Source organism: Aythya ferina, assembly GCF_964211825.1.
Source record: "Aythya ferina genome assembly, contig: HAP1_SCAFFOLD_193, whole genome shotgun sequence".
NCBI classification, from domain to species: domain Eukaryota; kingdom Metazoa; phylum Chordata; class Aves; order Anseriformes; family Anatidae; genus Aythya; species Aythya ferina.
This window is the reverse complement of record NW_028181340.1, coordinates 115,355-133,453: the sequence shown is the minus strand read 5'-3', so window position 1 is coordinate 133,453 and position 18,099 is coordinate 115,355. Positions and strand designations below refer to the sequence as shown.

General features: G+C 46.3%; 1 protein-coding gene across 6 annotated transcripts in view; it reads left to right on the top strand.

Moving 5' to 3' along the window:
• The first annotated feature begins 406 nt into the window (after window positions 1-406).
• Window positions 407-18,099, top strand: part of LOC311428922 (ceramide transfer protein-like) — a 109,650-nt gene continuing 91,957 nt past the window's right edge. For all 6 annotated transcript variants that reach the window (XM_084540135.1, XM_084540134.1, XM_084540137.1 and 3 more), the window contains exon 1: window positions 407-547. In XM_084540135.1, the coding sequence (XP_084396261.1) occupies window positions 452-547 (96 nt within the window). In that variant the 5' untranslated portion in view covers window positions 407-451. The remainder of the gene's footprint in view (window positions 548-18,099) is intronic.

Below are 18,099 nucleotides of genomic sequence, written 5' to 3'. Positions count from 1 at the left end.
CCATACTATCTGACATCATGCTGAACAATTAATTTAGTTTGGATGGCCGGGGTGGGACCAGAAACTCTGTGGAAAACTACAACTCCCAGCAGACAGCGCATGGCCAGGAAGGAGGCTGAGGGATGGAGCTTTTTGTAAGATGATGATGGTACTAGCTTTCACTCTGTTCTGAGTGGCGTGTGTGGTAGGCAAGCACGCACTCACACACCCTTCGCCATCTCTACATTGTAGCTCTTGCTGTAGGCTGAGGCCACGGAGTTATGTTGAGAGGAAAGCTCAGGTCTCTGTGTCTTGATGCCAGACGGTTACTGGCAGGCGCGAGCAGAGCTATGTCGCTCGGGTTAGCCCCCAGCCGCCACTCCCTTCCCTTCGGTAGGAGGAGACTGAGTCTGCTTTGGGCGGGAGCTGCTCGACTCTTCCTTGCTCGGCAGTGGCTGCGGCTTAGGTCTCCATGTCGGACAATCAGAGTTGGAATTCCTCAGGCTCTGAAGGGGACCCCGAGACTGAACTTGGGCTGCCTGTTGAGCTCTGCGGGGTGCTCAGCAAGGTAAGGCGCTTCTCCCATTCACCGCAGCCTATGTCTAGCGGCCTCTTGGCTCCCCTCTCTACATCGGGTTCCCGCCCTCCCATCCCCCATTAGAGGTCAGCTGGATGAGGGTTGTCAGCCCCATCCACTTCTCTCCTGCTGCTCTGAAGGATCAGGCCGGGGCTCCCATCTCCACCAACGAAGAGGCCTGGTGGGTACTCGAGCACGGGCGCTCCGGCGGGAGGTGCTTTCACGGTCGAGGCAGCTGCCACCTGACCGCGGGGAGCCTGCCGTAGAGCCACTTCGGTGCCAACCGCCCACGCCCCCTCCCTCTCCCTCAGGTGGGGGTATCGGCATGTATTTGTCCCCGCTGGGCCGGGGGGCTCACTTACCTTCTCCCCGCCTTTGCCCAGGGTCTGGCGTCCTTACCCACCCCTGAAAGGTGGCGTGATGAAGCCCTTCCTAGTGCAGAGCCGTGGGAGCGGCTTCAGCCCCCTTCTTACTACTGCCTGTTGTGTTTTCTGTAGATCATGATCCGTGAGGGCACGGCTAGGGGTGTGCAGGGAGGGTGTCTCCTCCGTTCATCAGGTTCCTAGCCGGGTACGGGGAGCTGCTGGGGCCAGGGTTCCTAGCTTCGCTCCCAGGGAGCCCCTGAAAGATGGTGGTGTGTGCGCACGTCGCTTCCCAGAAGTCGATATGGGAGTGGCACAGCTTTTAGTCCAAGTACCAAAACAGTGCGAAAAAACACCCCTGCAACAAGCGGTATGGGAAGTGGGGAGGAGAGGAAGGAGAACAGCACTAAAGTTTGTTTCCTTTTTTTTTTTTTTTTTAAATAACATTTATTTTGTTCGTTTATTACTGGAAATAAGGGGACTTGAAAAGTATGCATTGGGTAATACTGGGAAATTATATTTATAGGACAATTTTAAAGTTGTATATTTGATTACAATTGCTCATTATATTTATAATGAGCATTATATTTTATAATCATTATATTTGATTCTGTTTGAAAGCAGAAATACTTTACAGAAACTATCTTCAGAATAATATTACAATATCTCTAGAATTAAAGCACTATATTTTTGAATTTCTTTCTTGTCCTATGTGATAAGGCCAGACATCAGACAGTGTAGAATGCACAGGTCATGGGATACTGAGATCATAAACTGGCCCTGGATGCTAAGAAAACAGTCATAATGAGGCCAATTTTCTGCTTTTTGTGAGGGACTCTGTGAACTCCTCTTACCAGTCTGAAAATGTTTCTAAGCCTGGAGATAGGAATGGTTAGGAGCAAAGGAGGGCCTTGGCTCTTATCTGTGAGATCTTGTCATCTAGTGGATGGGGGAGGGAGAAGATGACACAGACATGAGATGGTACAGCAGTTAAAATGTGATGTTTTGATTTAGTAGTGTAGTTTGATTTTGTTCTTTGTGAAGCTTTCCTTTGATTAGATGATTCTAATAATTAGAAAATGTGCAATGTAATTGATTTTTATGTTGGTGAAATAAGTACTTTAAGAGTGGGTGCTGTTTCTTACTGGAGTAGCAGGTGAAACCATGTCTTCTTATGAAATTCTGTAGCATGGATATGTGCAAACTTCATATTTTTCTAGTTGATTATGCTGAGCATGGCTGATGCTGCCTTTGCTCTAAGAATACAGGGGATGTAATCTGAATAGTCAAATATGGTAGAACTTGTTGCAATGAATGTACGTGATGGATAACTTTACATTTTGCTAGTTGATGCCTCAATAATACGATGATTAAAATTCAATGGTAGCATACCAAACTTGTACTAAGCAAATAGTTTTAAAAACTTACTGTGTTTAATAATACTGTAAATCATTAAAAATAGGCTGCAGTTCTCTGTATGCTTAGTAATGTTTCAGCTCTTTCGTCCTTTCAGTAAAGAGATTTGAAGGAAATGGAGTAATTTGGTAAGAGGTGTATTAGAAGTACATTTTACTGGTTTCTAAATGTTTCAAAACTTTATACTTTTCACCACTATATTTCCTACTCACAATTTTAAGGTGGATACAAACAATGAACTTTGACATGGAAATGTCTGTCTTGATGCACAAGAATCCAGATGCTTTAATCAATGGTCTTTTGTCTGCTAAAACCTTTTTTTCTACCCAGTATACTTTAATGAGCCTTTAAATTTGTGTCATGTTGTGGTTTAACAGGGCAGGCAGCTAAGCACCACACAGATGTTCACCCACTCCCTCCACAGTGGGATAGGGGAAAGAATTGGGAAAAAAGGTAAAACTCGTGGGTTGAAATAAAGACAGTTTAATAGGACAGAAAAGGAAGGGAAAATAATAATGACAATAAAAATATACAAAGCAAGTGATGCACAATACAATTGCTTGCCAATCCCCAAGCAGCAGCAGCCCTGATGTCTGTGTCCCTGTCCCCCTGCCAACTCCCCATGTTTTTTATTTATTTTTTTTTTCCTAGGAAGAAAATTAACTCTATCCCAGCTGAAACCAGGACAGTATCTACCACTTATTCCATAACATTTACATCACGCTCAGGTCCTACACTTTCCAATACATCCCAATTAATCAACATTACCTTTCCTGTCTTCTGATATATACACACAGATATAATTCCCTTAGTCTATGGGCCATCCTTCTAAAATGTATGAGTTTTAGTCCATGACTTTGGGCTCCGTGTGTCATAACAATCCTTTGGGGATTGTCCCTTCAGACACCTGCTGTGTTGTAGTCTTATTCACAGAGACTGCAAGGTGTACCTGCTGTGGCACAAACTTCTCCATGACCACAGATTCTTTGAGGTGTACTTGCTCTGGAGTGGGCTTATCGGTGCCCACAGATGCTTTGGGGGGAGTATGTTGTAGTTTAACCCGTCCGGAAGCTAAATGCCACACAGCCGTTCTCTCACCCTCCCCCCTTCCTCTCTGGGATGGGGGAGAGAATCAGGAAAATGAAGCCTGTGAGTTGAGATAAAGATGGTTTATTAGAACAGAAAAGAAAAATAATAATGATAATAGTACTACTAATAATAACGTGTACAAAACAAGTGATGCACAATGCAATTGCTCACCACCCGCTGACCGATGCCCAGCCTATCCCCAAGCAGCCGGCCCCCCCACCCTGGCTACCCACCCCTATGCATTGTTTAGCATGACATCAGATGATATGGAATACCCCTTTGGCCAGTTTGGGTCAGCTGTCCTGTGTCTGTCCCCTCCCAGCTCCTGCTGCACTCCCAGCCTGCCCACTGGCAGGACAGAGCAAGAAACTGAAAAGTCCTTGGCTTGGTGTAAGCACTGCTTTGCAACAATTAAAACATCAGCATGTCATAGCCCTACCAGCTACTAGGAGGAAAATTAACTCTATCCTAGCTGAAACCAGGACATCTATCCACCCCTTATTCCATACCATTTATGTCAAGCTCAGGTTATACCCTTTCCAATACATTCCAATTAATCATCATTTTCATCAGTGGTACATAGAATGTCCACTGAGTTTGCATAGTCCGTGACTGACCTCGGGATCATCTGTCACAGCAGTCTTTCAGGGCAGAAGAGATGGTGTGTGGTGCTGGATCATCACACGTTGAAGCCTGTTCTCGTTCTATCACATCTCTGTGCTTGTCCAATTCTATCAAAACTCATTCATCATTATCTGTGTGGCTGTTACAGTGATACTATTAATAGAACATTGACATATAGCAATCATGATAGTGCTGACATACAGTATTAGATAATAATTAACATAATACAATTCAACTCATGGGCTATTCTCACCCAGTATTAAATCCCCTTGAGGTACACACCGGACCTCTCCATTCTTTTGCATTACCCACCAAGTGCATCCAGGTCCCTGAGCAAAAGCAATCCCACAAATAGGTTTGCCTTTTCCTGAGGCAGGAGTAGCCCACACTGTCTTCCCCAGCATGTTTCTTACATGCACTACAGGAACTTTATCCCTTTCTACAGTAGGTAACAGGATTGATTGGGCAGGTGCGGCTCAGTTGGCAGATCCCCTAGTATTGACTAACCAGGTGGCCTTTGCCAAATGTGTATCCCAATTTTTGAATGTCCCAGCACCCATTGCATTTGGTGTAGTCTTTAACAGTCCGTTGTATCGTTCAACTTTCCCGGAGTCTGGTGCATGATAGGGGATGTGATACACCCACTCAATACCATGTTCTTTGGCCCAAGTGTCCATAAGGTTGTTTTGGAAATGAGTCCCATTGTCTGACTCAATTCTTTCTGGGGTGCCATGTCTCCATGAGACTTGCTTTTCAAGGCCCAGGATAGTGTTCTGGGTGGTGGCATGGGGCACAGGATATGTTTCCAGACACCCGGTGGTTGCTTCCACCATGGTAAGTACGTGGCACTTGCTGATGCGGGTTTGAGGGAGTGTGATGGAATCAATCTGCCAGGCCTCTCCATATTTATATTTCAGCCATCGTCCTCCATACCAAAGAGGCTTTAACCACTGGGCTTCCTTGATTACAGCACATGTTTCACAGTCATGAATACCCTATGCTATAGTGTCCATGCTCAGGTCCACCCCTCCATCACGAGCTCATTTGTATGAAGTGATAAGCAACACAACAGTGAACACAGACACTAATGTGCTATATAACTCAATTTAGAAAACAGGCACAGCAGACTTGAGTTCAGAAAAATCATCATTTTGATTAGTAAATATTAAACTGATGTAATGCTTATGAGAATCTTGTTTTAACACACTCTAGTCAGATCTGTCGTTATCTCAACCCTTAGTGCCCCATGTGGTTTAAGGACTGTTGTGGTTTAACCCAGCCAGCAACTAAACACCACGCAGCTATTCACTCACCCTCCCCCCTCCCTCTCTGGGATGGGGGACAGAAAGGAGAAAACTGAAGCATGTGGGTTGAGATAGAAACAGTTTATTAGGACAGAAAATAAAATAATAATAATAATAATATGTACAAAACAAGTGATGCACAATACAATTGCTCACCACCCACTGACAGATGCCCAGCCTATCCTCGAGCAGCTGGCCCCCCAGTCCCGGCTAGCCACCCCTATATATTGTTTAGCATGATTTCGGATGGTTTGGAATACCCCTTTGGCCAGTTTGGGTCATGTTGAAGAATTTTTGAAACAGCAAGGAGGCCATGACTTGCTGCAGCTGAGCAAACCAAGCTACCAGGATGACTACGAGGAGTTGCCATGACGATGTTCCCTTATTGCCCAACTGAAACGCTATCCGCCCCTGCTAAATTTGCTATAAGAGTCAGGCTATTCGGGTAATAGAGAGAGCATGATCTAACCATATTGGTGTATGTCATGACTTCGGCCGTCCTTCCTGCAACAAATGGCGCCTGAACACTGTGAAACGCAGAGAGACGCGGAGGGATGCGGAACACTGATGAGATGAGACGTGGGACATCGGAGATTGAGCCAGAGTTCAAAACTTCTACAGGAGATCAGAGGCATCAGTGAAGACGGGAGACAAGTTGGCACACAGTAGAGGGGTGGGGATCGCGACCCTGCAGCTCGTCCAGGGTAACCATGGAGGAGGAAGCAGCTATCCAGCTTCTCTAGTATTCTCTCTAAGAGAGGTGTATCTTGCAATGTAAAGAAGATAAAGGACTTGGTGCATTGGGCCCAGAAGGAGGGTTTTCTGAAGGAAATCCCTCTAATGTTTAGCCCAGAAGAGTGGCGGGAGGTAGGAGATTGCTTATGGGGTAAAGCCATCTCAAGTGGAAAGCTGGATAAAGAAGAAAGTGGGACGTGGGGGACAGTGATTAATGCGCTGTGTGGTATGAAAGCCGAGCAGCAGGTGGTGATGGCGATGGCGCAAGCTCTCGCAGTACCGCCTGGGACCGACAGAATGCCTGGTGCAAAACCTAAGACCTCAGGAATGTGGCCGGTACAATTCTTATCGTCGGCTCCCACACCCACCCCAGTTCGGGGTATGACCTCTTCAATAAAGGAATCAGCAGCAGAAATAACTATGGGACTGTTGGAGCAGAGTGCTGATGGGGAGTGGGGGTTGCCCTCCCCACCCCCCGCACCGGAAAATCTTGACAAAGCTGCGCTGCCAGCATCCGCGCTGCTGCCAGGCAGCAATAAATTCACTTAGGATGCTTTGCCAATGAGAGGTGCAGCAGCAGCTTCTGAGAATCGACCTTCAGTGGAGGATCTGTTCCAAGAATTATTAGAAAAGTTGGAGTACTTAAAAATTATGGATTCGGAGGAGCGTCCTCTCTCGTCTGCCCCCCTGGAGCCGCGTCCCTCATTATCCGTGGCTACAACAACATCACCACCAATGAGGGACAGGTGATCCGGTGTGATACGCGATGCCATCATAGAAGGACAGTGGAACACTGCATCTTTAGCCTGTCCTATTATTGTCGACCCTGCTCAAGGCACCAGGTCGTAGCAGCCACATGATTGGAAGCTTTTACAATGAGCTCAAAAATGGTTACCGACTACAGTTTGCAATCTGAGGCAGCTCGACAGATAGTTCAGTGGATTTTCCAGGCAGACCTAATGTGTCCACTTTGCCAAAACTTGGCGCGCTTATTGTTAACTCCTTCGCAATTGTTATTTTTTGAAAGGGAATGGTTGCAGTTTCCACAGGGGGAAGCGGGTCGACTGCGGCATCCGGGGGACCCTCTGTATGGGGTTACTGCAGAGATGTTAACAGGGACGGGTCCTTATCTCAATACCCAGATTCAGTTGCAGTTCCTTGTGATTATTCACCAAACAGCTGCACAGCTCGCACTGAGGGCTCTTCTTAGTCTCCCAGGGGTAAAGAAAGCACCTCCATTCGCATCAGTACAACAGGCCGCTGAGGAACCATATGCTAAATTTATCGATCGGTTGTGGGCAGCAATTGCTGATCATCCTGATCTAACAGTGGAGTCTAAAAGCAGTATGTTTAAAATGCTTGTGTTTGATAATGCAAACCCAAACACTCAAAACATCTTAGTTACACTGCTGAGAACCACACTGGTAGAGGATACGTTGGAAAGGGTAGAGAGAGCTGATCAGTCCAGGCAAGCAGCTGTGGTGACACAGGCTGTAAAGGACTGCCAGAGATTTGCTTTTATGGTACCCTCCATTAACAAACAGGCCCTGGCAAAGCGCTATGAATGGCTAGTGCTTCCACAGGGTATGAAGAATTCCTCTACATTATGTCAATTATATGTGGCCTGGGCATTAGAACCAATTCGGACGGCATGGTGTGATGTAATTATTTACCATTATATGGATGACATTCTGTTTTGTAGGCCAGAATGCTTCCAGGATTGAGATTTAAAGTTTATTCAGAATACGCTGGAAGCAAAAGGGTTGAAGATAGCCCCAAAGAAAGTTCAACGGAAACTGCCATGGCTATACTTAGGATGGAAAATATCAGACTCTACCATTCGTCCACAGAAAGCTGATATATCTACGGTGTTACATAATTTGACAGATGTACAAACATTCCTGGGTAATATTCAGTGGGTTCAGCACATTGTAGGGATTACTAATGACGACTTAGCTATATTATTACCTTTATTGTGAGGAAGAAGTGCAGAGCAGGAGGTTAAATTAACCAATGAGCAACGGCAGGCTCCTTCACAAATAGTTTCTAAGGTTGCAGCTGGCGCTGCTTGCAGACATATAACAGAAGTTGCACTCTCCTTACTAGTTAGCAATCGTGTCTCATCCATTTGCGGTGCTTGGTCAGTGGCAAAAAGAAAAGGGGGAGAGTAAGGGGAGACAAAGACAGAAACAGTATCAGGAAGATGCCACTGACGTTAACAGCACTGGTAATAGGAATAGCATAAGTGAAACAGGAGATAGCAAGAGCAGAATGATAGGACAGGATTTTTGAGTCCTAGAGTGGATTTTCCTGCCGATTCAGCCAAAAACGAGTGTTCAAACATCGGCGGAAGCTATCACGGAGTTAGTACGTAAGGGTTGCTCTCGGAGTATTGAGATCAGCGGGCAGGAACCAAGAGACATTAGTCTGCCGATGGCTCGGAATCATTTGGAATGGTGTTTACAGCAGTCCATACTGCTACAAGAAGCTGTGTTAGGTTACCCACGATTGGTACATTCCCGAACTCCAAAGGGGCCTCTCTAGCACGTTATAAGATCATATAAATGGCAGGTAGTACCACGACTCTCATCCCGACCAGTGGTGGGCTGTACTGTGTACACTGATGCAGGTGCAGCAAGTGGGAAGTTGCTGATGGTGATTCTAATACTGCCATCAGGGCTTGCGCTCATGACAAAGTTCGAGCCGCGACGAAATCTGTGGGTGACATGGGCTAATCAGACTGGTATATCAGAATTTTGTCTGTCCGTGGCATCGTCCACGGATCCATTCAGGACTTGCCTCATAGGTATATTTGTGTATGACCCTTCTGAGTTTGGCCAGTATGCTACCAACAATTGCTGCAGTGCCTCATCTGTAGCTGCGTGTTCAGCGAAATTGATAAATTCGCTTAATGTCTCGTTGCCCTGGGATCCACAAGAGTTACAGTTACTTGGGTCTCAGAGGATCTGGAACACATCACAGAACTGGACTCAAACATGTTTTGTGTTCGGAAATTTACAGCAAAAACTGAATCATTTCAAAAAACACAATCTAATAGGGTGGGGTGGACAAATGTGACTTCAGAAGGCCCATACAGGTACAGAAATACAAATAACACCTGTGGTTGCAATGACACTGCTAGGCAGGGTTTGGGGGCCTATGGCGCGGAGACAAGGGGTAACAACTATAGCATTTGGAATAATTGTACAGCTATGGCACTACCTCCTGATGTTTTTCTTATTTGCAGGGATAGGGTCTGGCAAGGTATAATGCAAATGCTATCGGAGGTCCACGTTACTTAGGTAAACTTACTATATTTGCTCCTAGCTTGTCACAGTTGCGTAAGATCACTAGACATAAACGGGCATCGCTCACACCAGATTGCAATGATAATGTGGAGTTGCTTGGGGTTGCGGCTAGAGCGGCATTAGCACTTTTCATGCCAGGAGCAGCAGCTGCGGACGCGCTTAATAATTTAGAAAAATTGACATGCTGGGCCGAGAAGCAAGCTAATGCCACGACAGAAATACTTGAGATGTTACTAGATCAAAATAATCTGTGACATGCACTTTTACAGAATCGAGATGCTATTGACTTTTTGCTTTTGGCTCAAGGACATGGGTGTGAGGACTTTGAGGGTATGTGCTATATGAACCTTTCTGAACACAGTGAGTCAATTCACAAATCCATTACTTTCTTGAAGGAGCACATGGGAAAGATTCAACACAATATTAGTCCTTTCGATCAATGGCTCACTGACTTGTTTGGGACGATGCCTGGATGGTTACAGGGATTAATCAAAGAGGGATTAAGGCTTCTGTTTATTGTGGTGTTAATTATCACTGCATGTTGTATTGTGATAAATGTGGTTAAAAAGTTACTTGCAAAACTGTTACATCAGGCTTGGTTTGCTCAAAAAGAAAAAGGGGGAATGGTTGAGGAATTTTTGAAACAGCAAGGAGGCCATGACTTGCTGCAGCTGAGCAAACCAAGCTACCAGGACGACTATGAGGAGTTGCCATAATGATGTTCCCTTATCGCCCTGTTGAGGAATTAAAAATATTGTTGCAAGCAGCTGGCACTTCCTTCAAGGACGGGATCTACGTGACTGCTAACCACAAGGGGGTTGTTTTCTTGCAGGTGGGATTGTTTTCTTGTTGTTGTTTGTCTGAGTGCTTTTGACCAATAATCTTTTGTGAGACGCTATCTGCCCCTGCTAGATTGCTATAAGAATCAGTCTATTCGTGTAATAAGGAGAGCATGATCTAACCGTATTGGTTTATGTCATGACTTCGGCTGTTCTTTTGACGACACAGCTATACTATTTTTTTCTTTCTTGTATTGAAAAAAATATTGGCATCTCAAAAACAATAAAAAATATGTCAGAGCTTCAGGGGTAGTTTTGTACTGCTGAATTAAGTGAACACAATGTTTGTCTTCACTAGGTTTGTATATACTATAGTGTATAACACTGTTGTATTGCAAGCTGCAATTATCTTCATAGCAGTACAAAGCATTGTTTTGTTAATAACTGTGAATCAGTGATGCTTAGATAGATAACAGCCTCATACTTATGTCACATTTATGGTAGTGACGTTACTGTCTGAGAGAGAACTAAAGAAAGGTGATTATTATTTTCTGTGGGCCTGTATTGGTTGTCTAATCATAGAATCACAGAATTGTTTAGGGCGTGTTATAAATTCGCTCAGTCCCAAAGTAGGATTAAATAAAAAATAGGATTTATTAAAGGAATAGAGGTAAGCAAACAGCGCTGGGTGCACCGGGAGTCTCCGCTCCACCAGGACGCACACCAGCCACATCAAGTAGCTGATTTTTATACTCCTAGGCTGATACATATTCGTTACTACTTCTAAAAAAAATAGGTTATTATAATTAGCTTCCGGGGTCCAGTCCCTCCTACTGGAGCATGTACATCAGTCTCCAGTGGTCCCTCTGGGGGTCTCTTTCATGCTGAAGGCTCGTAGTCTTCCTCCAAGTTTTTTTCTTGTCCTTCCCCTTTGTACTCCTTGGCAGCATGTCAAGCTTACACAGCGCCCCCTGCAAGTTTTGTCTCCTAGCCGCCCTTCAGCTTCTTTTTTTTCTCTCCTTAATCTCTTGGCCACCTGGCCAGATATCAGAGGCTTGCATAGTATCCCATAACAGTCACTAGTTGTTATCAGTTGCTCTGAAACCCCCAGACATCAAAGACTTCATACAAACACAAATAGCTTTCTTATTGACACTTCACCAGTAATTAAAACATTCCTCACCAGCCATTCACAGGGACAGTCACACCTATAGCAGTGTTATAGCACTTGCAGGGCAAGCAGGTGATCAGGCCCAGTCAGCATGGGTTTATGAAAGGCAGATCCTGCTTGACGAACCTGATCTCCTTCCATGACAAAGTGACGCGCTGGGTGGACGAGGGAAAGGCTGTGGATGTGGTCTACCTTGACTTCAGCAAGGCTTTTGACACCGTCTCCCACAGCATTCTCCTCAAGAAACTGGCTGCTCTTGGCTTGGACTGGTGCACGCTTCTTTGGGTTAGAAACTGGCTGGATAGCCGGGCCCAAAGAGTCGTGGTGAATGGAGCCAAGTCCAGTTGGAGGCCAGTCACTAGTGGCGTCCCCCAGGGCTCGGTGCTGGGGCCAGTCTTCTTTAATATCTTCATCAATGATCTGGACGAGGGCATTGAGTGCACCCTCAGTAAGTTCGCAGATGACACCAAGTTAGGTGCATGTGTCGATCTGCTTGAGAGTAGGAAAGCTCTGCAGGAGGATCTGGATAGGCTGGACCAATGGGCTGAGGTCAACTGCATGAAGTTCAACAAGGCCAAGTGCCGGTTCCTGCACCTGGGGCGTAATAACCCCAAGCAGAGCTACAGGCTGGGAGAGGAATGGTTGGAGAGCTGCCAGGCAGAGAAGGACCTGGGAGTGATGGTGGATAGTCGGCTGAATATGAGCTAGCAGTGTGTGTTCAGGTGGCCAAGAAGGCCAACAGCATCCTGGCTTGTATCAGGAACAGTGTGACCAGCAGGGCTAGGGAGGTGATTGTCCCCCTGTACTCGGCTCTGGTGAGGCCGCACCTCGAGTACTGTGTTCAGTTTTGGGCCCCTCGCTACAAGAAGGACATGGAGGTGCTTGAGCGGGTCCAGAGAAGGGCGACGAAGCTGGTGAGGGGCCTGGAGAACAAGTCCTACGAGGAGCGGCTGAGGGAGCTGGGCTTGTTCAGCCTGGAGAAGAGGAGGCTCAGGGGCGACCTTATCGCTCTTTATAGGTACCTCAAGGGAGGCTGTAGTGAGGTGGGGGTTGGTCTGTTCTCCCACGTGCCTTGTGACAGGACGAGGGGGAATGGGCTTAAGTTGAGCCAGGGGAGTTTTAGGTTAGATGTTAGGAAGAACTTCTTTACTGAAAGGGTTGTGAGGCATTGGAACAGGCTGCCCAGGGAAGTGGTGGAGTCACCATCCCTGGAAGTCTTCAAAAGACGTTTAGATGTAGAGCTTAGGGATATGGTTTAGTGGGGACTGCTAGCGTTAGGTCAGAGGTTGGACTCGATGATCTTGAGGTCTCTTCCAACCTAGAAATTCTGTGATTCTGTGATTCTGTTAAGTCAATCTCGAAGAAGACAAAAAAAAAGGCTGTAACTGTTAGAAATAGGAGTTCAGAATAACAAAAGCAAACAGGTTCATAGATTTGAGGAATATTTTCTGACACAAATTCCTTTGCAAGGTACAAGAACTATATACATTAACCATTCTGTTATTCTTAGACTTGTGGTTATACAAGGGTATGTAAGACAAAAGGTCACATTCATCATACCATGCGGCCCTAGCACTGTTCCATACTGACACGAATCAGATGAACATATATAACAGGTGGAAGGGACCTCTGGAGGTCATTTGGTAAAACCCCCCTGCTCAAGCAGGGACACCTAGAGCAGGTTGCCCAGGACGATGTCCAGGTGGCTTTTGAAGGAGCGAGACTCCACAACCTCTCTGGGCAACCTATTCCAGTGCTTTGCCACCCACACGGTAAAGAAGTGCTTCCTGATGTTTAGACAGAACCTCTTGTGTTCCAGTTTGTGCCCATTGCTTCTTGTCCTGGCACTGGGCACCACTGAAAAGAGCCTGTCTCTGTCTTCATTGCACCTTCCCCTCAGGTTTTTGTAGACATTTATTAAGATCCTCCCTGAGCCTACTCTCTTCTGGGCTGAACAGTCTCAACTCTCTCAGACTCTCCTCATAGGAGAGGCGCTCCAGTCCCTTGTTAATCCTGGTGGCCCTTTGTTGGACTCTTTCTAGTATGTCCATGTCCCTCTTGTACTGGGGGCCCCAGAACTGGACACAGCACTCCAGGTGCAGCCTCACCAATTCTGAGTAGAGCAGAAGGATCACTTCCCTCGACCTGCTGGCAATACTTTGCCTAATGCAGCCAAGAATACTGTTAGCCTTCTTGGCAGCAAGGGCACATTGCTGACTCATGTTCAACTTGGTGCCCACCAGGACCCCCAGGTCCTTTTCCACAGAGCTGCTTTTCAGCTGGCTGGACCCAGCATGTACCAGGTGTACTGGGTCTGGCTGGGATGTTAACTTTCCCTGCAGCAGCCCATACAGTGCTGTGCTCTGCACTTATAGCTAGAAAAGCACTGGTATCACACCAGTGTTGTGTCTGCTGCTGAGCAGTGCTGGCACAGCATCAGGACTCTCTCTAACCCTCCTAGGGGGTGGGCAAAAAAGTGAGAAAGGAACTTCACCAGGGCAGCTGACCTAAACCAACCAAAGGGATATTCTATACCATATGATGTCACACTTAGAAATAAAAGGTGGAAAAAGGAAGAAGAGGGGAGGGGTGGACTCTCGTTGCGAAAATGTCTGTCCTTCTGAACAACAGCTACGTGCATTGAGGCCCTGCTTCAAGGATGTGGTCAAGCATCGCTCATTTGGGGGAAGTATGAGATTTTTGTCAGCTTACCTTTCCAGCCTGTCAGGGTCCCTCTGGATGGCTGTGCAGTCCTCTGGTGAGTCAGCCACTCCCCCCAGTTTCATGTCATCCATGGATTTATTGAGGGTGCACTTTGCCCCATCATCCAGATCGTTAATGAAGATGTTAAACAAGACTGGACCCAGTATTGACCCCTGGGGTACTCTCCTAGTTCCTGGTATTCAACTAGACTTAGCACCACTGATCACTACCCTCTGTGTCGGTGCCTTGAGACAGTTTTTGATCCACCTCACTATCTTCTCATCCAGCCCATACATCAACAGCTTCTCTATGAGGATCTTATGGGAGACAGTGTCAAAGACCTTCCTGAAGTCCAACAAGACAATATCCACTGCTCCCCCCTCATCCAACAGGCTGGTGATTTCATTGTAGAAGCTTATCAGGTTGGTCAGGCATGATATCCCCTCAGTGAATCCATGCTGACTGCTCCTGGTGATTTTCTTGTCCTTCATGGGCCTGGAAATGGTCGCGAGGTGTTCTGTTAAAGGGTAAGGAAGTTTGGCAGGACCTAAACCCCCTTGCGTTCCAGCTTGTCCTCAGATATCAGAGGGGCTGGGGGTGGCTGGTGTTAGGTTCTGAGTGATGCCCAATTCAGCATTAAAGTCTGGTCTCATTCAATTTATATTATTTCCATGATCACAGATGCACAAATAGCGCAATACACCTTCAGTTGATTAATGACTAATCACTAGATTAATGACTGGTGTAGTTTATTGAAGAAACAGGAGTACAGGTTCTTTTGGATTGCCAGTGATAAATACACTGTCTGCAAAGCACGTGCAAATACCAAGAATATGACTAACACAACCAACTACAAAAAAGTTAACTTATGAAACAACTATATAGAGAATGTTAGGTTTCCCAGGGAAGCACTCAGTATAATCGAGGGTTTGAATCTCACCGAACAGGCATCCCTATGGGAGATTCAGTGTGTACCAAGGTTCAACCTTCATTCCCCAAGGTCAGCAATGTCCTCCCGACTTGTCTGCAATGGTATCTTCCTTAAACTTTTTCCTCTCCTGATCCATTACTATTTTCTAATTTTTAGGTGGAGCTGGAGTGACCCTAGTCATACGTATCTTCATTATGATTGATATAAAATTTTCTGGCTTTTGCTTTAAAGGTATAGGCTCAGAGAAATTCAGAGCGCATGCTCAGTGAGGGGTGGTCGCACCTTGGAGGCGGGTAGCCTTTGGGATGAAGGTATATTTTGGCTTTATAATGCGATTATAATGAGAAAAGTTTACTCAGAGGACATGATTTTATTATCAGTTCTGCTCAGAGCTGGCCATGCAATCTGTCAGTTCCATAGTACCATCAAGTTCTCCATCCGTGCAGCGATATCACAGAGTGTGGCTGCGGTGTCTTCACTCTGCTCCACCCTCTGTGCTATTTCTCTCAGAGTCAGCACACCAAGCTTCCCTGGTGTTGCCAAAATCTAAGGTTGCAGGTTGAGTTGCTGAGGGAACTATCATGGAACAGATTCCTTGCATATCTGCCGCAACTCACCCTGGAAGTTTCCTCAACGCTGAACCTTCTCTTAAGATGTTGACATACCTTTAGTCTCAATGAGTCACCTCCAGCAATTATTCCACACCAGGATTAGCTGCTCCATCACCTTCCTAGGGATCGAGGTGAGTCTGATGGGCCTGTAGATCCCTGTGTCTTCCTTCTTGCCCTAGGAGGGACATTTGCTTTCCTCCAGTCTTTGAGCACTTCTCTCAGTTTCCATGATCAAGCAAAACATATAGAAAGTTTCCTTGCAATCACATTTGCCAGCTCCCTCAGCACTTGTGGGTACATCCTATCAGGGTCCATGGACTTGCAAATGTCCAGTTTGCTTAAGTATTCTGTGACCTGGTCCTCTTCTACTTGCTCTAGCCATTCAGCCTGGTCTCTCGAACCTGGTATTCCTGAAGGGTTTTGTTCCATGGTGCCTTCAAATCATGTATGCATGCTGCTTCAGGCTGCTGGGGCTTGGAAGCAGGGGAGGGAAGCAGCCTAAGTTCTCCTTTTATTTGCTCTTGGTAAAATGCATATTAGAGAACTTGACTTTCACGTTCAGTGAATTCTAAACCAGGTCCTAGAGTGTTCTGTCTTTAAAAATAAATAAATAAACATTTAAAAAATAGGGAAACATCTGACACATATGCCATTTAGTGTGCAACTAATAAACTTGTTAAGAATAATTGGCTAGAAAACAAAGACAAGAGTATTCTAATGTGAACTGTCTGTGAACTATCCTCATTATAATAGTAAAAAACACGTCCCTAGGCTGAGAGACCCCTTCTCCTCTGAGGATGCACAAAATGATTCTGTCATGTCAGCAGTATGCTAACTATGTAACCAATTAGAAGTTAGAGGACTGTACTAACATGTAAATGTAGTGATAAGAGATTGTATAAAGTGTGGTGCGAAAAATCTTTAGGTGTGCCAGCTTACCAGGAAACCACATGCTACCCAGATTGTGCAATTCTGAAATAACCAATATCTCAACCTAGTGTGCAAATTGGTGTATTGCACAACAGATAATGAATCTGAACTTGTTACAGGCAACAATATCTGTTGGAGGGACAGCACACCAGGGCACAGGCAATCCTGGAATGCACTAATGATGACTTCTTTCTCCAAGTGACAGAGGAGCCAACGAGGAGAGGTCCTGTGCTGGCCCTCATTCTCACCAACAAGGAGGGGCTGGTGGGGAATGTGAAGCTCAAGGGCAGTGCTGGCTGCAGTAACCATGAAATGGTGCAGTTTGTGATCCTGAGAGCACCGAGGAGGGAGAATAGCAAGCTCACTACCCTGGACTTCAGGAGAGCAGACTTTGGCCTCCTCAGGGATCTGCTTGTGTCCCAGTTTCGTCTAGGATAGAGTTAATTTTCCTCCTAGTAGCTTGTAGGGTGCTATGTTTTGGATTAGGATGAGAAGATAACTTCCTGGAAGCTATCCAGGAAGCTACCCTGAACTGGTGGAAGGGGATGGGGAGCAGAATGTGGCCCTCACTATCCCTGAGGAAATGGTTGGCGACCTGCTACGGCACTTGGATGTGCACAAGTTGATGGGGCCGGATGGGATCCACCTGAGGATACTGAGAAAACTGGCGGAGGAGCTGGCCAAGCCGCTTACCATCATTTATCAACAGTCCTGGCTATCGGGGCAGGTCCCAGTCGACTGATGGCTAGCAAACGTGATGCCCATCTACAAGAAGGGCCGGAGGGTAGACCCAGGAAACTATAGGCCTGTCAGTTTGATCTCAGTGCCAGGGAAGCTCATGGAGCAGATTATCTTGAGTGTCATCACGCGGCACTTGCAGGGCAACCAGATGATCAGGCCCAGTCAGCATGGCTTTATGAAAGGCAGGTCCTGCTTGACGAACCTGATCTCCTTCCATGACAAAGTGATGCGCTTGTTGGATGAGGGAAAGGCTGTGGATGTGGTCTACCTTGACTTCAGCAAGGCTTTTGACACCGCTTCCCACAGCATTCTCCTCAAGAAACTGCTCATGGCTTGGACTGGCGTACACTTCGTTGGATTAAAAACTGGCTGGATAGCCGGGCCCACTAGTGGCATTCCCCAGGGCTCGGTACTGGGGCCAGTCCTCTTTAATAACTTTATCGATGATCTGGATGAGGGGATCAAGTGCACCCTCAGTAAGTTGTTGTTGTTGTTATTATTATTATTTTCCTTTCTTTTCTGTCCTAATAAACTGTCTTTATCTCAACCCACAGGCTTTCATTTCTTTCTGATTCTCTCCCCAGTCTGAGAGAGGGAGGGGGGAGGGTGAGCCAGCAGCTGTGTGGTGCTTAGCTGCTGGCCAGGTTAAACCACAACAGCTTGGTAGAGTCTCAAGGGGCAAAGCCCTGGAGGGCCCATGCAGCAAGGCCAAGTGCAAGGTCCTGCACCTGGGCCAGGGCAATCCCAAGCACAAATAGAAGCTGGGTGGAGAATGGATTGAGACTAGCTCTGAGGAGAAGGACTTGGGGATGTTGGTTGATAAGAAGCTCAACATGAGC